This window comes from Magnolia sinica, chromosome 5, assembly GCF_029962835.1.
Source record: "Magnolia sinica isolate HGM2019 chromosome 5, MsV1, whole genome shotgun sequence".
NCBI lineage: Eukaryota > Viridiplantae > Streptophyta > Magnoliopsida > Magnoliales > Magnoliaceae > Magnolia > Magnolia sinica.
This window is the reverse complement of record NC_080577.1, coordinates 23186480-23208960: the sequence shown is the minus strand read 5'-3', so window position 1 is coordinate 23208960 and position 22481 is coordinate 23186480. Positions and strand designations below refer to the sequence as shown.

The 22481-nt window shown below is 39.7% G+C and overlaps 1 protein-coding gene across 4 annotated transcripts in view; it reads right to left on the bottom strand.

Moving 5' to 3' along the window:
- Window positions 1-22276, bottom strand: part of LOC131245759 (uncharacterized) — a 42878-nt gene extending 20602 nt beyond the window's left edge. The window contains exons 1-6 of one of the 4 annotated variants that reach the window (XM_058245438.1): window positions 18038-18188; window positions 3703-4003; window positions 1682-1894; window positions 794-985; window positions 510-710; window positions 311-391 (exon numbers count right to left, since the gene is read on the bottom strand). In XM_058245438.1, coding sequence (XP_058101421.1) covers window positions 311-391; window positions 510-710; window positions 794-985; window positions 1682-1870 — 663 coding nt within the window. In that variant the 5' untranslated portion in view covers window positions 1871-1894; window positions 3703-4003; window positions 18038-18188. Of the gene's footprint in view, window positions 1-310; window positions 392-509; window positions 711-793; window positions 986-1681; window positions 1895-3702; window positions 4004-18037; window positions 18273-22110 lie in introns of those variants that run through there. The other 3 variants (XR_009170977.1, XM_058245436.1, XM_058245435.1) reach the window with 3 other exon arrangements.
- Between the last annotated feature and the right edge of the window lie 205 nt (window positions 22277-22481).

Below are 22481 nucleotides of genomic sequence, written 5' to 3'. Positions count from 1 at the left end.
ATCAAGACCAATGTCTAATTATTCATTTCCTTCGTATAAGAACTGGCCAACTCAACCAGCTTTCCGAAACAACAAATGAAGTCCAACAAACCTGACTCAAGTAAGGCACATAGCAAATCACATACCAACTCATAGATTTGAAATTATAGTAAGTCAAATGCATACCTGTCAGTGCCAAGTTCCATATAATACATGTTTCGCGGAACATCATTGAACATAAGCGGTCCTCACATTTTTAACTAGTTATGTTCAGAAACTTTACACTGCATAACTGTGTCTAGTTATGAAATAGGGAAGAGAACATACACACCTCATAGTACAGCTCAACTGCTTCACGGGTGTAAGCAGATTCTTTATCCCATGGTAATGGTAGGCAAGCTTCTGAATACATGTTTGACAATTAAGGAGATCCTGAAGTCTTTGTCTCACAAGTCAAAAGCCATACTATTCCATGTTTATATGAAAAATTGAAAACCAACATAAATGAAACACAATATAAGAGCGGATATCTGGTCAAGATGGCTCGAGAACATGTCAGTCTCACAGAAATCCTCAATGAAGTCACTGGACATAACCTCTGCATATAGTAGAAGAACTGGCCAGTGAAGAATATTGTTTTTGTCTAATGTGGGCTTCCTTATTCCAGTAAGTTCTTGATACATTGCCTTCCCCAGCTTTAAGCCCCTATTCTCAATCGCAGAGGCAAGATCCTGCATAGTTTCATAAGTAAAAGGACGTAAATACTAAACGCATATGAAGAAAAAAAAAACAATGTGCATATATGATATCTGACCTTAGCTGCAGTCACAGCCCTCAAGACTTGTGCGTCATGATTTTCAATTTCTGTTCTCCGCAGATCAATTTGCTTCACCAACTTCTTCAATTCTTCATTAGATGGAAAGTGCTTGAGTCCACTTTGGCAAAATGAAGCTGCTTCAGTCAATAAATTTAAGGAGAAGGCAGCTTTAGCCGCTCGATAAAATGCCTAAACACAGTCCCATTCATACAATACTTTAGACCACTAGGTACTAAATACGAAAAAAAATAAAAAGCTTTGAGCTTTTGAAAACAAACTAGAACTGCTCTGATCTTGGATATTTAAGCTGCAAATGGCGATCAAGACAATGCTCCAAGACCATATGAATGAGCACAATTTACTTAAAAAAGGAATCTTAACTCCATTCTGTCTATGAAAAATCAACCAAAGCATGCTCCGGTTAGTCCATCTAAAAAGAAGAAAGGGGCACACCCAACCAAGCCACTGGTATTTTTTGTCAATACCAAATGCACTTTCACCTGAGTACGAGGTATTCAATAACAGTAACAGTGGCCATATCGGCCAACCTTATGGCTGTTATGATATGGACTTGTAATGGGCTAATTTTTCTAAAGAAAATGTATGACCCCCCCTATCGGACCATTACGGGCCCACTACAACCAATACAGGGCCCATTACAAGCCCTCTATCAGCCCTTGTTGGGATGCCTTTCCCCAAGCATGAAACTGCAGCATTCTAGTTGAAAATTGTCTTCTATCTATTATGTGTGAAACTAATCATGCAGAACAAAGATGCAAAATATGCCACTGCATATGAGAACTTGCAGAAGAAGATTGCGATAGGGAAATGGGTTTTTGTCAAACTTCTAACCCAATACATGAATGCAATATATTATAATTTAACCTTGATATTTGTTGAACATAGCTTAATAGCCTCCTCAGCATCCACCAGCGCACGTCTGTAGTTCCCCAGGAGCAGATTCACATGGGCTCGATTTGAAAAAATAATCGAGTTCTCGGAATCATTTAAGGCTTTCTGGTTTATCGCACGGGTGTAACAATCAATAGCATCTGTATAGTGCTTTTTACCCATCTTAACATACTGATTGCCCTTTTCCTGCAACATCAGAAGTCAAGGAATGAAACTGCAGATGGTCAGAAGACAATAGACAAATACTAGAACTTCCAAAACTGAATAATAAAGATTGACAGATAGACATAGAAGCAAAACATACTTCCTCATATATATCACCTATGCTATATTGAGGCTCTTTTGTTTATTCATGAGATGTAGCTTAGTCATCTGCCCAGTTCTCATGATGGTAAAAACTTCCGGCCCGGATTGGATGTAGCCCCAAATTGGGGCAGGTTTGGTTTTCAGGTGGAACTTTCTTGCTGTTTGTTTGGGATGAGCACATTCCCTTTCCCACCAAAAGCAGCAACACCCAAACAGAGCCTTGTGTATTGGATAAGTGAAGTAAATTAATATCTACATCCACCCTGTTTGATAGATACACCCTTTTGCTAATTTTAGTAATAAAATAGTACACTTTCATACTATTGTATTACCAAAACTAGACTGAAAGGGTGTATCCATCAAAAAGGTTGGTCATAAATAGTGGCTTCCAAAATGAATTTAACCTACTATGTAACTTTGGAAATTATTATCTTTTCATTTCTACAGAGCATAAATTTCACCACTCTATGCAAACATATCAATTATAAATTGTCTAATCTGGTATTGAGAACCATGAGGTTTTAGGTATATTTTTCATTCTTTTTCTTTTCTTTTTGCTTTTTCTTTTTTTCTTTTTTCTTGGTGTGTGTACTTCTTTGCATACTATGATTACATAAATGTAGAGCAAGACTTCAATGCACCCAGGGGGAGTTGTTGTGCTGGTAATCTCCCACCATGTCAAGACAGGTAGCGAGAATCTATAAGCATTTCAAATTTTGAATTTTCAAAATTCCATATTGAGATGATGTGCTAAGATCCCCACCCACTATTGTAGGATTGTGGGAGATATGACCGCAGCGATTCTCCGTGTGCCAAGAGCAAACAATCTTTTCCCATTGTATGATTAATTTCCACAGCCAAAATTTCACAGTATTCCACCATCCAATCTTCACTTTGTCTTCCTTTTTTTCTCTTTTTCGGTAGTTATGAATGTGGTCGGTAGAAAACACAGAGTAGAATCCATAAGATGAGAAATGATCCAGCTCTCTCTATAAGCAGTGCGAATTATACTTCTCCTAGAAACCTAGATTTCATGGGGACACTTGCACAGTCCAATCAATTGATCTGCACTGTCTATTAGGTTTAGAATGCAGTTCATGGGCTACTGTATGAAACAATCACCCTAATTGGATTATCGTGAGTAGGATTTCTTTCTTTCTGTTTTATAACCATCTGTTTTCCAAGCCATGGATGGAGTGATCAGAATTCTCTGATCAAAAGTGATTCTTTCAAACAGTAAACAATCCATGATGGACCCTATGGCCCTCAGTAAGTAGATGACTAAAATTTCTGCATAGGCCAATTTTTCATCAATGCTATTGACCGTCCATTTTAAGGCAATTGGAGGTTAGAGTATCAGATATTTGATTTTACATGGTAGCCTATGAAATGCATGTTGGACCTAATGAACAGTCCAGATCAATCGATATGACTAACAAGTGCCCCAATGAAACTAGGAGTACTATAACTTGTGGCGTTGTCAGAGCACTGGACTGTTCATTAGGTCCGATGAGAAAGGAGAAGAGATGACGGGAACCCTAGTCTTGCCCCAAAACCTAAATCACCACCTACAACCAAGATCACCATCAATGACATGAAAATCAATTGCCAACAAAACCTCCTAATGACAGAGCAGAATGGCAACTGAAAAAAAAAAAAAAAAAATCAGAAGGGAGACCATCACGTACCAACTGAAGGAACAAAAGAACAGAGATGACAAAGGGAAGGGTAAAGAACTCAGCCACAAATTGAATCGGGCAAGAATGTCAGGCCATGTCCAACCCAGATGATTTCCATGCCATCTGCTATCACTCGTGCTGGCCTACAATAGTATCCTTGTTGTGGGCACAATCAAAGCCTTCTTTGCAACAGGTCATACACTCAGAGAGCTTAATTGTGCTCACATTGTGCTTGCTGAATCGTGCTCACATTGTATTTATCACCAAAGTCCCAAACCTAGATGAGGTTCAAAAAACCCACCCTATCATCCTGTGCAATGTGGACAATAAGATCAATGAAAAGATCTTGGCTAATAGGCTACATGATGCAAGACGGATGGCCTAGCCTAGAATGATGCAGTGAGATCATCAACGGATTAACTAGAACAATTTAAAGCACAAAATAATGCTAATCAATCACAAGCTTAATGAATTCAAGTATTTAATTATGCTCATATTTAAGACTAAATCACAATCAATTAGATCTTATAAAACATGATTAGATAGGACCTATGGAAGGTAAGACTTCCATCTAGCATAGGAATTAATCTAATTATAACGGGAATCTCTTGGTTTGTTAAAGGGTTTAAGAACTATGGTTTTGGGATTTTGAGATTTTGGAAATTTTGAGGTTTTTGCTAAATTAGGGGATTTTGGGGAAATTAGGATTAGGATTTTAGAGGGTTTAGATGTGGGGTTTTTAGGGTGAGGGTTGGAAGACATGGAATTGGGTGAGAGAGGGAAAAAAGAAGAAACAAAGAGGGAGGCAGGGAGGGAAGGTTGTCCGTACGGACAGCCATATGGCTCTGTCCATACAGTCGTACGGACAAACAAGTGCGTCCGTACATGGTGTGGTCGGGGCTAGGTTAGGTTAAGACTTGATGATGATGGTTATGATGGATGAAAAGATTGTAGAAACAAAAATGAAAGTTTAAGAAAAAGAAAGAAGAAAAAGAAAAAAGAGTGGGATGTAGAGATGGAGAAGAAGAAATACTTTGAAGAGGATAAGAAGGAAGATAAGTGGAATCACTCCATGGCTTCACACCACTTCATTCACAAGAGGTTTTGCTTCATCTCAAAGCAAAGAGAAAGAATAATTTTATTTTATATGCTTCATAATGGGCTAAGGTGTAGACGTTCAAGCCTTATATAGTCTTAGGAAAGACTTTCTACAACCAAAAAAAAAAACGCTCTTAGATGAGAAGTTTCACATAAAAACACTCAATAAATTAAATTTTGTTCCTAACTCTCTAAACTCAACAAAAACATAAGCTAACCAAAAAATAATAAACGTATAAACAACTAAATAAACTAATCTATTTTGTTGCCCATGATCAAGATGTCCAATGACGATGATCCAACGGTCGAAACGATCCAACTAAGTAGCCCATATGCATCTTCCCAGTGTGGGGCCTTCAAAGATGCATAACCATGCATGTGGGGGTCTTCAACGGGCTAGGCACTCGAATTAGGCCCATGGGACCCCATGTATACATTACCTAGCCATAAAGAAATGGGAGCTCTCCTCCTCCTCTGGTCTACTCTGACTGGTGCTTGGATGTCCTCGCCAACTCTCCTCGGCTAAGAAAAGTTCACCTCTAGCTAAATAAAGCCGCGGTAATGCTCAAGGAGATTCAGGTCTAACCTCTGAAACTCTGCCTCTACGATCCACATACAGTCTGACTCTGGCATGTTCTTCCAGTTGACGACATACTTCTGGAAACATCCATGTCTGGTGGAAACCACTTGCTCATCCAAAATATCTTCAATCTTTTCTCTTTTTTGGGTATGGATGGTAGAGAAGGCAAAGGCTGGGAAGAAGGGTCTAGCAAAGGCCATGATTCGTGGAACAGGTCAGGAAACCTTTCTGGGTTAATGTGGGGATCGGAACAAGGGTTAGAGGCAGAAGTTGTTGGGCCCTTAAAGGACACAAGATCTTCCACATTGAATATAGAGCTAATACCCATATCAAGTGGAAGTTCTACAATATACGCATTAGAGCCCAATTTTCTCGATATCTTATAAGGACCGGCACTACGCGCTTGTAATTTCCCAATAGACCCTTATGGAAACCGTTCTGGCCTTATACGAACCATCACCTACTTGAAATTCTTTAAACTTGCGATGAGAGTCAGCAAATATCTCGTACTTTTCGTTACTCATGTTAATCCGTTTTCTAATCTCATTATGCAAATCATGGATATGGCGTGTGAATGCATCTGCGAACTCTGAAGGTATATGAGAAACTTAACATGAGAATAAGATATGTAAGTTTCCTAGCCTTGTAACCATGTACTAACTCAAAAGGACTCGTGCCTATCGACCTATTGACGAAACTATTATATGTAAACTCCACGACAAGTAGAATTGAATCGCAGGTCCTAGTATGGTCACTCACAAGACATCACAACAGGTTTTCTAGGCTCCGATTGACCACGATATGTCGACGAGAATTGAAGTCTCATACCCATCATGTGCCAAAGTGTCTTACAAAAATAATTGATGAATCTCACATCTCTATCAGACAATGGTTTTTGGTAAACCATGCAAGCAAACTACCTCTCCAAAGAAAATCTTAGCAATGTTGGAGGCATCAGATGTTTTGGAACATGGAAGGAAATGAGCAATTTTTGAAAAATGATCCACCATTACAAAGATGGAATTGTGTTTTTTAATCATCTTGGGTAGCCCAAGCACGAAATCCATACCAATATCTTGCCACGGAGTGTGTGGCACTGGCAAAGGCGTGTATAATTCAGTGTCCTGCCTTTTCTACTTTGCCAATTGACAAGTCCTACATTGCCCAATAATTTAGGCATCGTTTCACTTGAAACTGGGCCAATAAAATCTATCTTCGACAAGGGCAATAGTCTTTTCTCTACCAAAATGACCGGTACTCCGGCATGAAGCTCCCAAACAAGAAAATCCCGTAATGAGGTGCAGGGAATGCAGAATTGCAGAGTCTGTCACCTTTAAATAAAAACTCTTCGATCGGGACAAACCCACTATTACTCCTCAACTGGGCATCCAAAAGTAACATATACACTTTTTCAAAATCTGGGCATATGGAACATTCTCCTTTCAATTGTTTGAACCCAGCGACTTCTACGCTCATAAATTGAAGTAACACCACTCGACAAGTAAGGGTATCGGTAGGTTTGTTTTTACCCCAGCCTTGTATTTCAGAACAAAGGTGTACTACTAGAGAAACTCTACCCACTTGGCATGCCTTAGGTTTAGCTTCTTCTGGGAGTTAAGGTATCTCAAAGCCTCATGGTTAGAAAACAAGACAAACTCTTGCAGTAGTAGGTAATGTCGCCAATGTCGCAAAGATTGAACTACCACGTAGAATTCCTTGTCATAAGTAAAGTATCATTGGTTCGCCTCATTCAACTTCTCACTAAAATAAGCAACAGGGTGCCCTTACTGGCTAAGTATTCCACCTATACCTACACCAGACGCATCACACACAATCTCGAAGACTTTAGAAAAGTCAAGAAGGAGCATAACAGGAGCCTCAATCATCTTACCTTTAATCTCCTTGAACGCCTTGGAGGCAGCATTAGTCCATTTGAACTCCCCCTTCTTAATGCAGTCCATGATGGGAGCCATAATGGAACTAAAGCCTCAAATGAACCGCCTATAGAAAGTGGCTAACCCTTAGAAGTTACGCACCTCATGAATGTTCTACAGTTCAGGCCAACTTACTATGGCCTTAACTTCAAGGTGTTCCAAAACGGTAACGGTGGCCATAACGGCCACCACCGTTACTGTTATGATACGGGCCATTACGGCCCTTTTTTGTTTTTTGAAAAAACCGTTACGGCCTGTTTTTCTGTAACGGCCGTTACAGCCATTTCGACCCCGTAACGTGTAACGGTTATGACCGTTACCATTATGTAACGGCCGTTACGTAACCGATTTTGAATACCTTGCTTAACTTTCTCGGGGTCTGCAGAAATGCCCTCATATGAAATAATGAACAATAAGAAGATAACTTTGTCAAACATGAAAGAACACTTCTTCAAGTTGGCATATAATTTCTGTCCCAAGGACCCCGCAAACTTGCCTCAAACGATGGAGATGTTGTTCCTTGGAGGTACTATAAATGAGGATGTCGTCAAAATATACCACCAAGAATTTACCCATAAAGGACCTCAACAACTGGGTCATCACTCTCATCAACATACCGGGCACCCCAATCCCTAGCAGTTTGAGAAAGTTGTCATGGAGAATGATGATTCCGTCAAGGATCCTATTGAAGTGGCGGCTAATCGTTTCACCCGAATGATTGGTGTTGCAGTACACGATTCTTCACGTGGTGACTAAATGTAAGTAAAAGCATAACTAATCATTCCTCTAACGTCACTCCAGATGTACCACGCGTGTTGTAGTTATCTTTCAAAATGTCTCACAGGCACAAAAAAAAAATCCTTATGCATAGAGATATAATTGAAGCATGTAAGACCTGCACCGCTAATAATAGATTTGCGGACTGTGTGCCTGTCCAATCTCACGAATGTGCTTTGAGATTTTCTTTTCTCTCTTCTATCTAATTTGCTACCACTGTAGCAGCAGTGACTACTGCAAGCATTATAGTTTGATGAATATCCATGTGACCGTCAGAAATGTCGAATACTTTCGAGACAAAGCAAGAGGTGCGAGAATTGGAATCGTCCAACATGTTAACCTAATGTTGGAGAAACAATTATTATTGATTTTCAAAAGGCCCTCCATTACAAGGATCAATAAAAAGGCCCATGATCTGGACAGTATGGATTGTTGACCATGGTCGACTGTGCATCGCATTTGAGTCACCACATTTAGTACATTGCCATATTTACAAGTAGAAGATTCAAATACATTGAGACGTGGGCCCCACCCATCATAAGAAAAAAAGGAAAGAATTTACTCATTTTTTAAGTCGTGGGCCCCACCTTGATGAGGCCCAACACATTTCAAAATGAAGCATACAAAGTAGAATATTTAAACAAAGTTTTATATAGGTTAATATACACTGACCACAGATCACCAATTTAGATGGGTCAATATATCGGTTAATATACACTGACCATAGCAACTTCCAAATCCCGAAGCATGAAAAGCAGAATACAAAATATCCCAATGAAATCTTATATCATTTTAAAACTAAAGTATAACATGGATCAACATAAATAAATAAACAATGATGTTGACCCCAATGGTACATGAACCAGGACATTAATCAGGTCCATCCAATCGGGTCATATGGTCCATCCAACTAGGTCATTTGGTCCATCCAATCGTGGACCAGCTGCAACTAAAAACAAACCAATGATCTCAGGTGGCCCACAACGCATAAAACAGTGGTGATGAACTCCCATCATTAAAAACTTATTGAGGCCCACAAAAAAATTGATGAAGCTGATATTTGTATTTTCCCTTCATCTAGGTCCATGTGACCTAATCAATAGGTTGGATGTCAAATAAACATTACAGTGGACCCTAGGATTGGGTTAATGGCGGCCCTTCATTCACCACTATTTTCCTCTGGTGTGGGCCACCTGAGATTTGGATGTCTTATTTTTGGGCTTATGCCTTAAAATAATAATCCAAAATGGATGGAGAGAGTGGATAAAGCACATAAATCATGGTGGGGCCCACGGAGCATCATCCAATAGCCACCAAGTTACTACCAGCATCAATAGGCAAAATGTGTCCTCTCTTTTTACACGGGTGTTTCCTAGCACCACGAAGGTAAAAAAAAAAAAAAGATAAGGGAAACCTGACATACCTCGTCGGCAGATAGAGAGAGAGGTGGCAAGTTGGTGGATCGAGATCATCGGTGGAAAGCCATTGCCAAAAGAACCTTCAAGGGTACGTAGATCACCAGAAAGTAAGCCAATAGCAAGATCGGTTGTCGTTGGCGGAAAGGGAGAGAGAGAGAGAGAGAGAGAGAGAGATGCCGGAGTTCTCAAATGCAATGGAGAAATGGAGGTGCGTATTTCCTTTATAGCCAAGCATTTTAAAAAAAAAAAAAAAGAGTCGTTGGATTTACTAGCAAATGAAATTACAACTTTTTGGTAGTAAATGAAATGGGGGAAAATGTGGTAAATCATTTACAAGTAGTAAATGAAAGGAATCTTTTCCCCCATCCCCACAGGATTACCTCCACTCTCAAAATCCTAGCTCTCACAAATCTAAATCCCTTAACCATTCTTCCCAAGCCCCCACCAGCACCCCATATACTCCACCAGCCTATCTTGCCGAAGACATTCCGGCATCCTCGAGACCTATTTAAACTCTTCCTACCAACTCTATGGACCTCAACCCCATTGCTTCCTTCCTTAAGGCAATGGCCGTTAACTCCTCATTGTCCCCCTCTTCCTCTATCATGCAGATGCAAGTAGAGGATAACACTGCCCTAACTTCCTCTTCAGATACAGAATCGGACTCGCTTCTGAAGCTTCTCATGCAACATGGCACTACCCATAATCAGATATTGGGCAACAACAGCCAAACCCCATCCCAGCCCAAGTTCATTATGCTAAGACTATTGACAAGAAGCATCTCTTCACTTTCGATCATATACCACCTTCCCAGTGGCAAAGCATAATATTTGAAATCTACTCCTGGTGCGCAGCTAAAATGCATACCCCTGATGACATAATTCCCTGCACCATACAAATATTCATAGACCAACTAGCATGACGGTTATGAGAATGGTGGAACAGCATTGGAGAATATCGACAATCACAGGCCTTTCAGTCTCAGACTTTTGAAGCATTTATGGATCTCATCTACGCTAAATTTATCAGTTTTACTGAAACCTACAGAGACGGCCCACAACGAGTTTCTCAAGATCAAGTCTGCTGATGCAGGACAATTAACCACTTGCTCTAAAAGCTCGAACTGATAGGGCATGGCAAATTAATCCATTTGTCTCATAGCCAAGGCTCCACATCGCATGGCTTAGGACCTCAACCAAACCCTCCTCGTGGGCTCCAAATCACATGGGTATTGCCTCACACGGGCCGCCCACCCCGAGTGTGTCCCCGCATCCCACAAGCTACCCCACTCGAGCCCGATGTGAAAATGCCCCTTGTATTAATCACCCCCAGTGAGGAGTCTCGAACACGAGACCTCCCGCTCTAATACCAATTTGATGCAAGACAATTAACCACTTGCTCTAAAAGCTCGAACTGATAGAGCATGGCGAATTAATCTTTGTATCTCATAGCCCAGGCTCCACATCGCATGGGTTAGGACCTTGGCCAAACCCCCCTCGTGGGCTCCAAATCACATAGGTACCACCTAACACAAGCCACCCGCCTCACACGGGCCGCCCACCCCGAGTGTGTCCTTGCATCCCATAGGCTACCATTATCTGCTCTTTCAAAAAGAGAGACGTTGAACAGCATTACAATAATATGCCTCGACGGTTCTGTATCCTCAACGGTATTGATGATGTGAATCTCAAGCAGAAATATCTCAACTCTCTCCCAAAACCATTAGGAGATGAAACTCAAAAGTTGTTAACCCTCAAAGGTCTTAATTTGCAGCAAACCTCATTAGGGTTCATCCACCAGTACATCCTTCAAGCAATTGAAAAGATGTGTAACCAATACAAATTCATGCGATGAATTGAGCTACTTGGCAAAAGATTCAGCTTCCGCTTCTAGGAGATCAAATGAAGCTCAATTAGTTTCTACTAGACGAGGAATGAGGAACATAACCAATACGGGGAACAAGGGAATACTGGACCATATTTGCTTTTGCGCCATGCTATAAATTCAAGCGCTAGCGCATTTTACTAATAAGCTTTGAAGCTAGCAAGCAACGGCTTTGAAGCCTATTAGTAAAACCAGTCCAAGATCATACCATTCCTCTACAAAGACGAACATGCATGTGATTATCCAAATCTCTCCAAGTGCAATGATCCAATAACTTTCACCTGTCCTACTAAAAAGAAATTCCATCACGAGAAGCTTAAACACGTCCTCTATGATCGGCACTCTCCCTCCAGGAACTCAACCCATAAAAGCCACATATGGAGGTTTCTTCGCCCCAATAAGTTTTGACTTCGCACTGCCGATCGGTGTTACCTCTATGGCAAGAAAGGCCATTTTTCCAAATAATGTCCGCAAAGACTCCAAAAGAAAAACATTGCCCTCTTTCAAAAGGCCAAAGACATTGCTCATACTAACTTTTCGGATCTTGAATTTATATTTTCTCTAGATGATATTATGATCCTCAGTAAGTCCTTGCCATCCACCAACCAAAAGAACCCTCTTCTCCTCTCTTCATCTCTAATCCTAAAGAAGAAATCAGCACTTACTCAATTGTCCCAACAAACTTGTTTCCCATCCAACCAATTCCCCTTGTTCAAAACTACCTTATTTTGGACACTTGTCCTCTCCCCATTCTTGTCATTGCTTTTCTTGACATGGGCGCTTCTTCTTCTATTCTTAATCCTTCTATTCTTCCATAATCCCTTTGGCAACCCCATACTCAGGTTTTTAGAGCAGCAGATGGAAATGTATTCTATACTAAATTGCGCAGCAAAACAGTCATTCTCAAATTGTTTCCCATTTGCAAATTCACCATAAGTTTTTGGGTTCTAAACTAACTAGTAAAGATATGATTCTTGGTTCGACATCTTGCACTCCATCAGCCAATTACAGTTGACTTCTATTGGCCTCTCTCACAAGAACCATTTTCTCCCATGGACCAACAAATCCCATTTGTACATTTTGGAATCTTAAAAACGCAATTCCCAATGAAGAATGCCTAAAGAGAAATTGTTGTGTTGAAACTCACAATGAGTTTGCATTAAAACATCCAAAGCCACTATGGATGAATGTTGACTTCTTTGTCCATCTTTGCATTTGGATGCCCTAAAATGCTTGTAAATCATTTACACCTTTTCCCCATTTTCGTTTACTACTAAAAAGTTGTAATTTCTTTTGCTAGCAAATGATTTAGAGGTCGTTTGGATGGTGGTAAATGGGGCTAGTAAATCATTTACTACTTATGTCTGGATGGCCTAAAATGCTAGCTTTTCTCCCTTTTCATTTGCTACCAAAAACCTATGATTTCATTTGCTAGTAAATGGTTTACTAGCAAGGAGCCTCCAACGGCTCTTTTTTTTAATGGTTGGCTATAAAGCACATATGCACCTACCTCTCTCCATCATCTAAGAACTCCAACGGCTCTCTCTCTCTCTCTCTCTCTCTCTCTCTCTCTCTCTCTCTCTCTCTCTCTCTCTCTCTCTACCAGTGGGAGCTAAGCTTGCTTCTGGCCCACTTTCTAGAGATCTTCATACCCTCGAACATCCTTCTGGCAACAGTTCTCCACCTGCAACCCCTCTTCACCGGCGATCTCGACCCACTAGTTCTCCACTTCTCTCTATGTCCACCTACGAGGTTAGTCAAGAAACCCTTCTCTTTTTTTCGTTCTTTTTTTCGTTCATGGTGCTGGATTCATGCAGTTGTAAAAAGAGGGGAGCGGATTAGCTACAACACGGGTAAAGGTGTTACCCGAACCGTGTGGAGCCCACCGTGATGTATTTTTTGTATATCCACGTGGTCCATCTATTTTTCCATCACATTTTAGGACTTGATCCCAAACCTTAAGATGATCCAAATCTCAAGTGGACCATACCACTATAAACAATGATAAATGACCCTTAAAAACTTTTTATGGGCACCAGAAGTTTTTGGAACAAGCTGATATTTTGTATTTTCCCTTCATCTAGATTTTCTTAACATTATGAACGGGTTGGATTGTAAATAAACATTACAAAAACCTTACAATGGGCCCGTTCAAATTTTTTATGGTGAGGCACTCAACCACCACTATTTCATGTGGTGTGGATCACCTAAGATTTGGATCTACAAAATTTTTGGGACCCCATCCTAAAATGGGCTAGAGAAATGGATGGATGGCATGGATAAGCAACAAATCATCAAGGTGGGTACCACACACTAAGATGTTACCCGGTTAACACCTAATGCGCTTCCTGATAAAATTGAGGACGTGGTTTGCCTACTAATGCTGGAAGCATTTGGGTGGCTACTGGATGGTGCTCTGTGGGCCCCACCATGATGTATGTGTTTTATCCACACCGTCCATCCATTTTGGATAATTATTTTAAGGCATAAGCCCAAAAATGAGACAAATCCAAATCTCAGCAGCCCACACCATAGGAAATTTAAGGTTAATGGACCCCCACCATTAAATCAATCCTAGGGCCCACTATAATGTTTATTTGGCATCCAACCTGTTGATTAGGTCACACAAACCTGGATGAAGAGAAGATACAAATATCAGCTTCATCCATTTTCTTCTGTGGGCCTCAACTGGTTTTTAATGGTGAGAGTTCATCACCACTGTTGATGTGGTGTGGGCCACCTAAGATCAGTGGGTTTTTTTTTCTATTGCAGCTAGTCCACAGTTGGATGGACCAAATGACCCGATTAGCATCCTGGTTCATGCATCCATGTTACACTTTAGTTTTAAAATGATATAAGATTTCATTTGGATATTTTGTATTATGCTTTCCATGCTTCTGGATCTAGAAGTTGTTGTGGACACTTTACTTTGTATACCTCATTTTGAAATATGTGTTGCGCATCATTAGGGTGGGGCCCATGGCTCGAAAATTAAGTAAATTCTTCTCTTTTGACTCAAATCCGGTGCACAGTCGACCATGGTCAATAATCCAAACTGTCCAGGTTATGGGTGTTTTAATTGATCCTTGTAATAGAGGTCTTTTGAAAATCAACAATAATTGTTTCTCAACATCAGGTTAACATGTCGGACAATTCCGATTATGTCACCTCCTGCTCCGTCTCAGAAGTATCTGACATTAAGGATGGTCGCATGGATATTCATCAAACTATAATGCCTGCGGCCTTTTGAAAATTAACAATAATTGTTTCTCCAACATCATGTTAACATGTCGGACAATTCCGATTCTGGCACCTCCTACTCCGTCTCGGATTTATCCGACATTGAGGATAATCGCATGGATATTTGCCAACGCTTGCGGCAATCACCGTTGCTACAGTGGTAGCAAATTGGATAGAAGAGACAAAAGAAGATCCCGAATCACATCCGCGAGATTGAACAGGCACTCAGTCCACAAATGCCATTATTAATGGTGCGGGTCTTGCATGCTTCAAGTATATCTATATGCATAAGGAAATTTTTTTGTGCCTGCAAGACATTTTGAAAGATAAAATGCAACATGCGTGGTACATCTAGAGTGATTTTAAAGGAAGGATTAGTTATGTTTTTACATGTACTTAGTCACCACGTGAAGAATCGTATACTGCAACACCATTTCAACCATTCGGGTGAAACAATTAGCCGCCACTTTAATAGGATCTTTCACGAAATCATCTCTCCATGACAACTTTCTCAAACCGCCAGGGAATGGATTGCCTCCCAAAATAATGAACAGTAGGAGGTTTTTCCCATATATTCAGGTTAGTAAGCAGCATGTCTCGTCCATTTCATAATAATCATCTATGAAAAAGGCATGTAATAAACTAACATAGGTGATAAAACTTTTTAGGGTTGTGTTGGACCCATAGATAGTACATAGATAGTACGCACATTCCAAGGATGGTTCCCCTAAAAGACCAACCCAAGTGGCGTAATCGAAAGGGATTTGTTTCCCAAAATGTATTGGCAAGTTGCTCTTTTAGCTTAAAATTCCAATTGGTTATTACTGGGTGGAAAAGGTCGGTTGCAGATTCATGGGTGTTAGCAAATGCACTCGTACGAAGAGGGAAGCTCTTTGTTCCGAAAGGTATTACCTTATCACGACACATGCAATAAATTTAAATGAAATATTTTCAGGTTGAAGTAAAACGTTTTTTTTTTCACTTTGTAGGTAAATATTACTTAGTGGAACCAAGCTAGTTTTCTAGGCCCCTTTTGTGGAGTAATGTATCATCTTAAGGAATTCAGGCAAGGCTGTCAGGCTAAGAACATGAAGGAGTTGTTTAATCTTTGTCATTCGTCATTGCTAAACGCTATTGAACGTTGTTTAAGTGTTGAAGGTACGATTTCCAATATTGAAAACAACCCAAACTTATCCATTACATACGCAAGTGAAGATAGTAATGGCATGTTATATATTACATAATCATATTGTAAACGAAAACAATGGTATTGACCCTGAATTATAATTAATAAACGAAGACAATGAAGGTGGCAATGATGAAGATACATTTGGCTATGTAGAAAACGAAGAAGAACATAATGGCTGACATGAAGGAGACGAAGAAGAGCTAGACGAAGCTAATGATGAAAGCGATACGGCGAGAGATAGGAGGGAGAGACAAAGATGGATTAAGTTTAGGTTAAGCATCGCAAAAGCAATGTGGGACAACCGAGAACCTGGACAGTGCATTGATTGAATCTATTTTGTATCTTTGTTTTCATTAAGTTTGTATTTAGACTATGTTGTAGTAAATGAATCTTTTTTCTAAATCAATGTATTTTCTTATGGATATTCCAATATCAATACAAAAATTCACTATATTGCTTAAAATTGATTTTCTTATCTTCTTAAGATTTAGAATGTCCCAACATTCGAAAGCAAACAGCGGTCAAAAATGATTCATCACTTGGACTAACCAGATGGACAAGTTGTTGGTAGATTTTTTTTTATTGAGTTGGTCAACCAAGGGATAAAAAGTGATAATGGTTTTAAATCTTCTACCCTGACTGCGGTAGCAAAGGCTGTGTTGGATGGTTTTGGTGTCCTTGTGGATTGGTTAAACTGTTGAAACCGTATTCAGACTTGCGGAAAAAATTTAATCTGACGAAGGAAGCATTGAATCTAGGTGGTTTTGGATGGGATGAGAAATGTAAATGTATAACTACAAAAGAAGATGTTTGGAAAGAATTCTTCAAAGTTAGTTAAAAGAATAATCCATTATCCTGTTATTTTGTTTGTATTTATAATATAAACTTTATTGTGAAGAATGTAATATATGAACTACTTTTATCCATAGGCACACCCCGATGTTGGCTCAATAAAAAAACAAGCCAAATCCAATCTTCCACGGGATGTAGATAGTTTTTGGAAAGGACCATGCGACTGGAAGCATGGCAAGCATTGCCTTTGAAATTGCTAAAGAGACTCCACCATATCACCCAATGGATGATATTCTAATATCCTCATCATCCTTTGGAGGAATGGGATCAAACACACCATCGGGTGATGAATACGTCTCGAAGGATACATATCCGTTAGCTCAACCCGCCGAGGGAAGTGGATCTCCAAATGTGGGAACATCCGCTCTAGTATGCAAGAAGAAGATGAAGCTAACTCCTTAAGGAAGTGCATTTAATAAAAAAATTAGACCGCCTATGCGACACAATTGAGGAATACCAAAGAAATGAAAGGGATTTGCCGGTCCGGGTGTGGGAGGAGTTGAAAAACCTCACAACCATCATCAATGATATGATGTGGAAGGCCGTCAACCATCTTGCAAAGCAACCGGGTTTATCCAGGCTTTTTCTTGGAATTGAACCTGAACTTAGAGCTGAATGGTTAGAGAGGAACATTGGACAGTAGATTTATTTTCTGAATGTGTATTTTATTGGAGTATTTGGATATGTATTTGGATTTATGAAGACATGTTTTTATTATGTTTATTTAAGTTTGTTTATGGTTATATTCAGTTGTTTGAGCTTATAAAAGAGCATTTGAATTCGTGGGCCCACTTTTATGGCTCACCTACTGCTTAGCTTTATGCGAGGATTAACCCTAAGCTTTAGTGAGATGGACTTAACCCAATGATCCACTTTAAAGTCCACTCTTATATACAATTTGAATGTTATTTGCTGTATTATTTTTGTAAACTATCTCAGGTGTGAATATACCGTGGGAGAATATTTTACAGAGGCATATTTGCTGCTCACGGGATTCGAACACATGACCTTCCGCTCTGATACCATGTCAAACAACGACTTGCTCTAAAAGCTCGAGCCATTAGAGGATGGTGTATCAATGTATATCAAGGGACTTTAACACTCTAGACATATTGTCTATAAGTTAAGCCACCCATAACTAAGGAATGGTAGGGATGCAACAAAATAACGTTTTGCTAGACTTGTCTCTGCTTGTTTGTTCGGTCTTTTACACATACAAAAGAAGAAGAAGAAGAAGAAGAAGAAAAAGAAGAATAAGAAGAAAAGGAGAAAGAAAATGAACCCAATTCCGTTTAAGCAAAGGAAATAATCAGCAGAAAATCATACAAAACCCAATTACAAGACAGAAAGGAAATGAAAGGAGAGAGAGAACCTTGAGTTCGAGAGCAGCAGAGTCTTTGAGAGCAGTGATAGCGTCGATGTCAGATTGTTCGCTTTCGGTCATGGGATCGGACCCTTCATCCATCCATAGAGCCATCTTTCTCCACTTCACTTTCCTGCCTCCCAAACCTCTCCTTTACGCTCTGCTCGCTTCTTTCCCAGTAACTACCGGGGGTATGGCACGTGCGGCGCTCGCGTAGGCAGAAAGAGGAGAAATCCAGAAGGGGTTTCGATGAGAGCGGCTTACGTGAGACCTCGGCCTCACCCAACAGAGTGCGGCCCTTACGGTGGGGTTACCGCGGGGCCCACCTTGATCTATTTATTATGTATCCACACCGTCCATCCGTTTTTTCATATCATTTTATGGTATTATCCGAAAATTTAAACAGATCCCATCATCAGGTGAACCATACCATGGGAAACAGTGTTGATTGACCATTAATGGGTCACAAAAGTTTTGGATCAATCTGATATTTGTTTTTTCGCTTCATCCATGCTTATGTAACCTTATCAAAATATTGGATTGTATATAAATAATACTTAAACATTAAGGTGCTCTCTAATAAGTTTTTAATAGCAGGAAGGTCAATCACCACTGTTTCTTATGGTATGGTCCACCTTATAATTGGATCTTCTTCGTTTTTTTCATAATGCCCTAAAATGATATGAAAAAACGGATGAACGGTGTGGATACATAATACATACATCAAGATGGGCCCCATAGTAAGGGCCTCAGAGGCTGGGGTCTCACATAATCCGCACTCGGTTTTGGTTGGGGCATACGGGGGCAGGGTTTCCACTCCAGCATTGCATCATACGACCTGATACGGGGGCCGTCCTGAGAAACATTTTTCACGTGCGTTACTGTGGAAGAAGATTAACGTTGAATGTTGAGCAGTAAAAAATTATCGTATTCAAATCCAAGATTTAGGACCGGACCGTTAGGTCGCGAATTGGGTACTACCCCACCAGCTAGAGATGGACTGTGCTGTCAGGGGACATGTGCTTGACGTCTATGATATCTCTACAACGTTTATCCATTTTGACTGTATATGTTATATCTACAACGTTTATCCATTTTGACGGATCATTTTAAAGTATGATAATAAAGAAGGCAAATTAAATACTCAATTGGACGGCACCACAGGAAGCAGTGGGGTTTGAAAGCTTATCTAAGGTCTACATGACCTTGTGAATAGGTTGAATGGCAAATAAACCTTACATTGGGCCTTAGGAGGTTTTCAATAATTGTAATTCAATCATCATTGCTTCTCGAATCTCTGTAAATGTTGTGAATTATCCGTCTCTCAAAAGTTTTATATTTAAGCATGATTGTGTGAGACGGTATTGCTAAGCATATCTAGATTGTGATGAATTCTTTTATCTTGGTAGGGCTTTATAAGTTTATTGAATGAGTTGATCAACCGCAAGTATTGCTCATGTAAGGACTACGAGTCCTTCGTCGCAGTGTGTTGCTTGTGTGAAGACTACATGTCCTTTGTCACAGTGTGTGGTCTATAGATGTGTATACAACTTTAAGTTGTTCTACTTTTGATAGGTATGATGTGAAAGATATCCCCAACGTGCAAGTAAGATTTTGTGTGTCATTTATTTATATTGCCAACACTCAGGGGCATCTCATTGATTCGCATGAATACACTAGGACAAGCATAGACATGGTAAAATCCACATCATTTTTTACGCACACACTCACACCCCACACAAACCCATGCACTCACACCACAGTGGAATTTCATCACAATCTGTACGCAAACGTTGTTTAAATAAGCATTTTTTAGTGAAATCTAAAACATGCATTTGACAACATTCACATTCTTCAATTCACAAAATACCCAACTTCATCTAGATGTCTTCTCATCTCATTTGAATATTCAACATTCTCTCTCAAAAATTAATCATATGGGTTAACTTGGCTAAACGGCATTATTTATTAGCATGGATATCTATCAGTGAGATGAAGAAATATATATATATATATATATATATATATATATATATATATATATATATATATATATATATATATATATATATATATATATATAATGTTCAAATACAACTTTTGCATCAGCTAGAGAAACTGTAAGGCGGAGATATTTTTTTGTTAAATATGAGATGATACCATCGCACTCCCATTTTGGATGGTCTTGAGCAAAGTAAAAACACAAATATCAGCTTAATCGAAAACTTATATGACCCAAGAAGTTTTCAATGGTAGGCGCTCAATTCCTACTATTTTATGTGGTGGGGTTGTTTGAACGTTGGATTTGCCTCATTCTGTCTTGTGTCCTAAAATGACCTCTCCAAATGAATGGACGGTGTGGATACAACACACACACCTTGGTTGGGCCCACGGTGACATCACTTCCGCATCTACCCTCTGGGGGACGGACTCCCTGTTACCCCACCAATACCTAGCTAGAGACTCCCGATCCTGTCGGGGCGCTATTACCCCCACTGTTATGTATATATTTTACCTACGCGGGCTCTCCATTTTGACTGATCATTTTAAGGTATGAGCTCAAAATATAGCTAGATGCATTCAAGTGGATCGCATCGTAGGAAGAAGTGAGGATTGAAAGCTTACCTTTGAAAACTTCTTAAGTTGCCCAGAAGTTTTGAATGAAGCTGATATTTTTTATTTTCCTTGGTGTAAGTCTATGTGACCTTATAAACAGGTTGAATGGCAAATAAATATCATGGTAACTTTATAAGTTTTCAACCATCGGAATTCAACTCCCTCTACTTCCTATGATGTGGTTTGCTTGAGCTTTCAATTTGACTACTTTTTCGGCTCCTGCTTTGAAGTGATCAGTCAAAATAAGTAGTCGGCCTGGTTAAAACATATACATGACGGTGACCTCCCTCTCTAGCTAGGTCCAGGTGAGGTAGTACCCAATGAAATTAAGTAGTTTAAATTATAGGATTCAATGAGGCTTATCATGAGCAAAAATATACTTTTGTTTGGTTATCTAATTATCAGGCTAATGGAAATTTGCTTAGACGGTTAAAAACAAAAATATCTAGTGATCTTATTTCAAAAAAACAACTCCCTTCAAATCATAGATCATAGGCTAGTGTACTTCTATCAATCTAATTTTAGACGGTAATCCAGTGATAGCGAAGTCCACACGATAGTGGGTTTCATTTGAGTAATAAATGCCACGTGTCACTTGTAAGTGTATGCGTATCAAGCATTATACTCAATTAGAGCTTATAAAATAACTCCCTCAGAAAGAGTTATTCATCACATACGGCGTATGTGCTTGCTTTTAACTTTATACAAATCACATATTTGATACATGCTTAGTGTTCCACAATATAAAGTGGTACGTTTGGTGCATTTTGTTTTTCCATGCTGGACCGTTCATTTGTATGATTGAGATCAGATAGGTTCGGACAACAGTCTCAATGATGGGTTACTTTTTAATTAGACACTAATCTCACTGATGGGATACTCTTAATTTTCTGGGATGCATATTGCTTGTAAGTTATTTGAATTCGTGGGCCCACTTTTATGGCTCACCTACTGCTTAGCTTTATGTGAGGATTAACCCTAAGCTTTACTGAGATGGACTTAACCCAATGATCCACTTTAAAGTCCACTCTTATATACAATTTGAATGTTATTTGCCGAATTATTTTTGTAAACTATCTCAGGTGTGAATATACCATGGGAGAATATATTACGGAGGCATATTTGCTGCTCACGAGATTCGAACACATGACCTTCCACACGACTTGCTCTAAAAGCTCGAGCCATTAGAGGATGGTGTATCAATGTATATCAAGGGACTTTAACACTCTAGACATATTGTCTATAAGTTAAGCCACCCATAATTAAGGAATGGTGGGGATGCCACAAAATAACGTTTTGCTAGACTCGTCTGTGCTTGTTTGTTCGGTCTTTTACACATACAAAAGAAGAAGAAGAAGAAAGGAGAACGAAAATGAACCCAATTCCGTTTAAGCAAAGGAAATAATCAGCAGAAAATCATACAAAACCCGATTACAAGACAGAAAGGAAATGAAAGGAGAGAGAACCTTGAGTTCGAGAGCAGCAGACTCTTTGAGAGCAGTGATAGCGTCAATGTCAGATTGTTCGCTTCCGGTCATGGGATCGGACCCTTCATCCATCCATAGAGCCATCTTTCTCCGCTTCACTTTCCTCCCTCTCAAGCCTCTCCTTAACGCTCTGCTCACTCCTTTTCTAGTTACTACCGGGGGTATGGCACGTGCGGCGCTCGCGTAGGCAGAAAGAGGAGAAATCCGGAAGGGGTCTTCGATGAGAGCGGCTTACGTGAGACCCCGGCCTCACCCAAGAGAGTGCGGCGCTTACCGTGGGGTTACCTTGATCTATTTATAATGTATCCACACCGTCCATCCGTTTTTTCATATCATTTTATGGTATTATC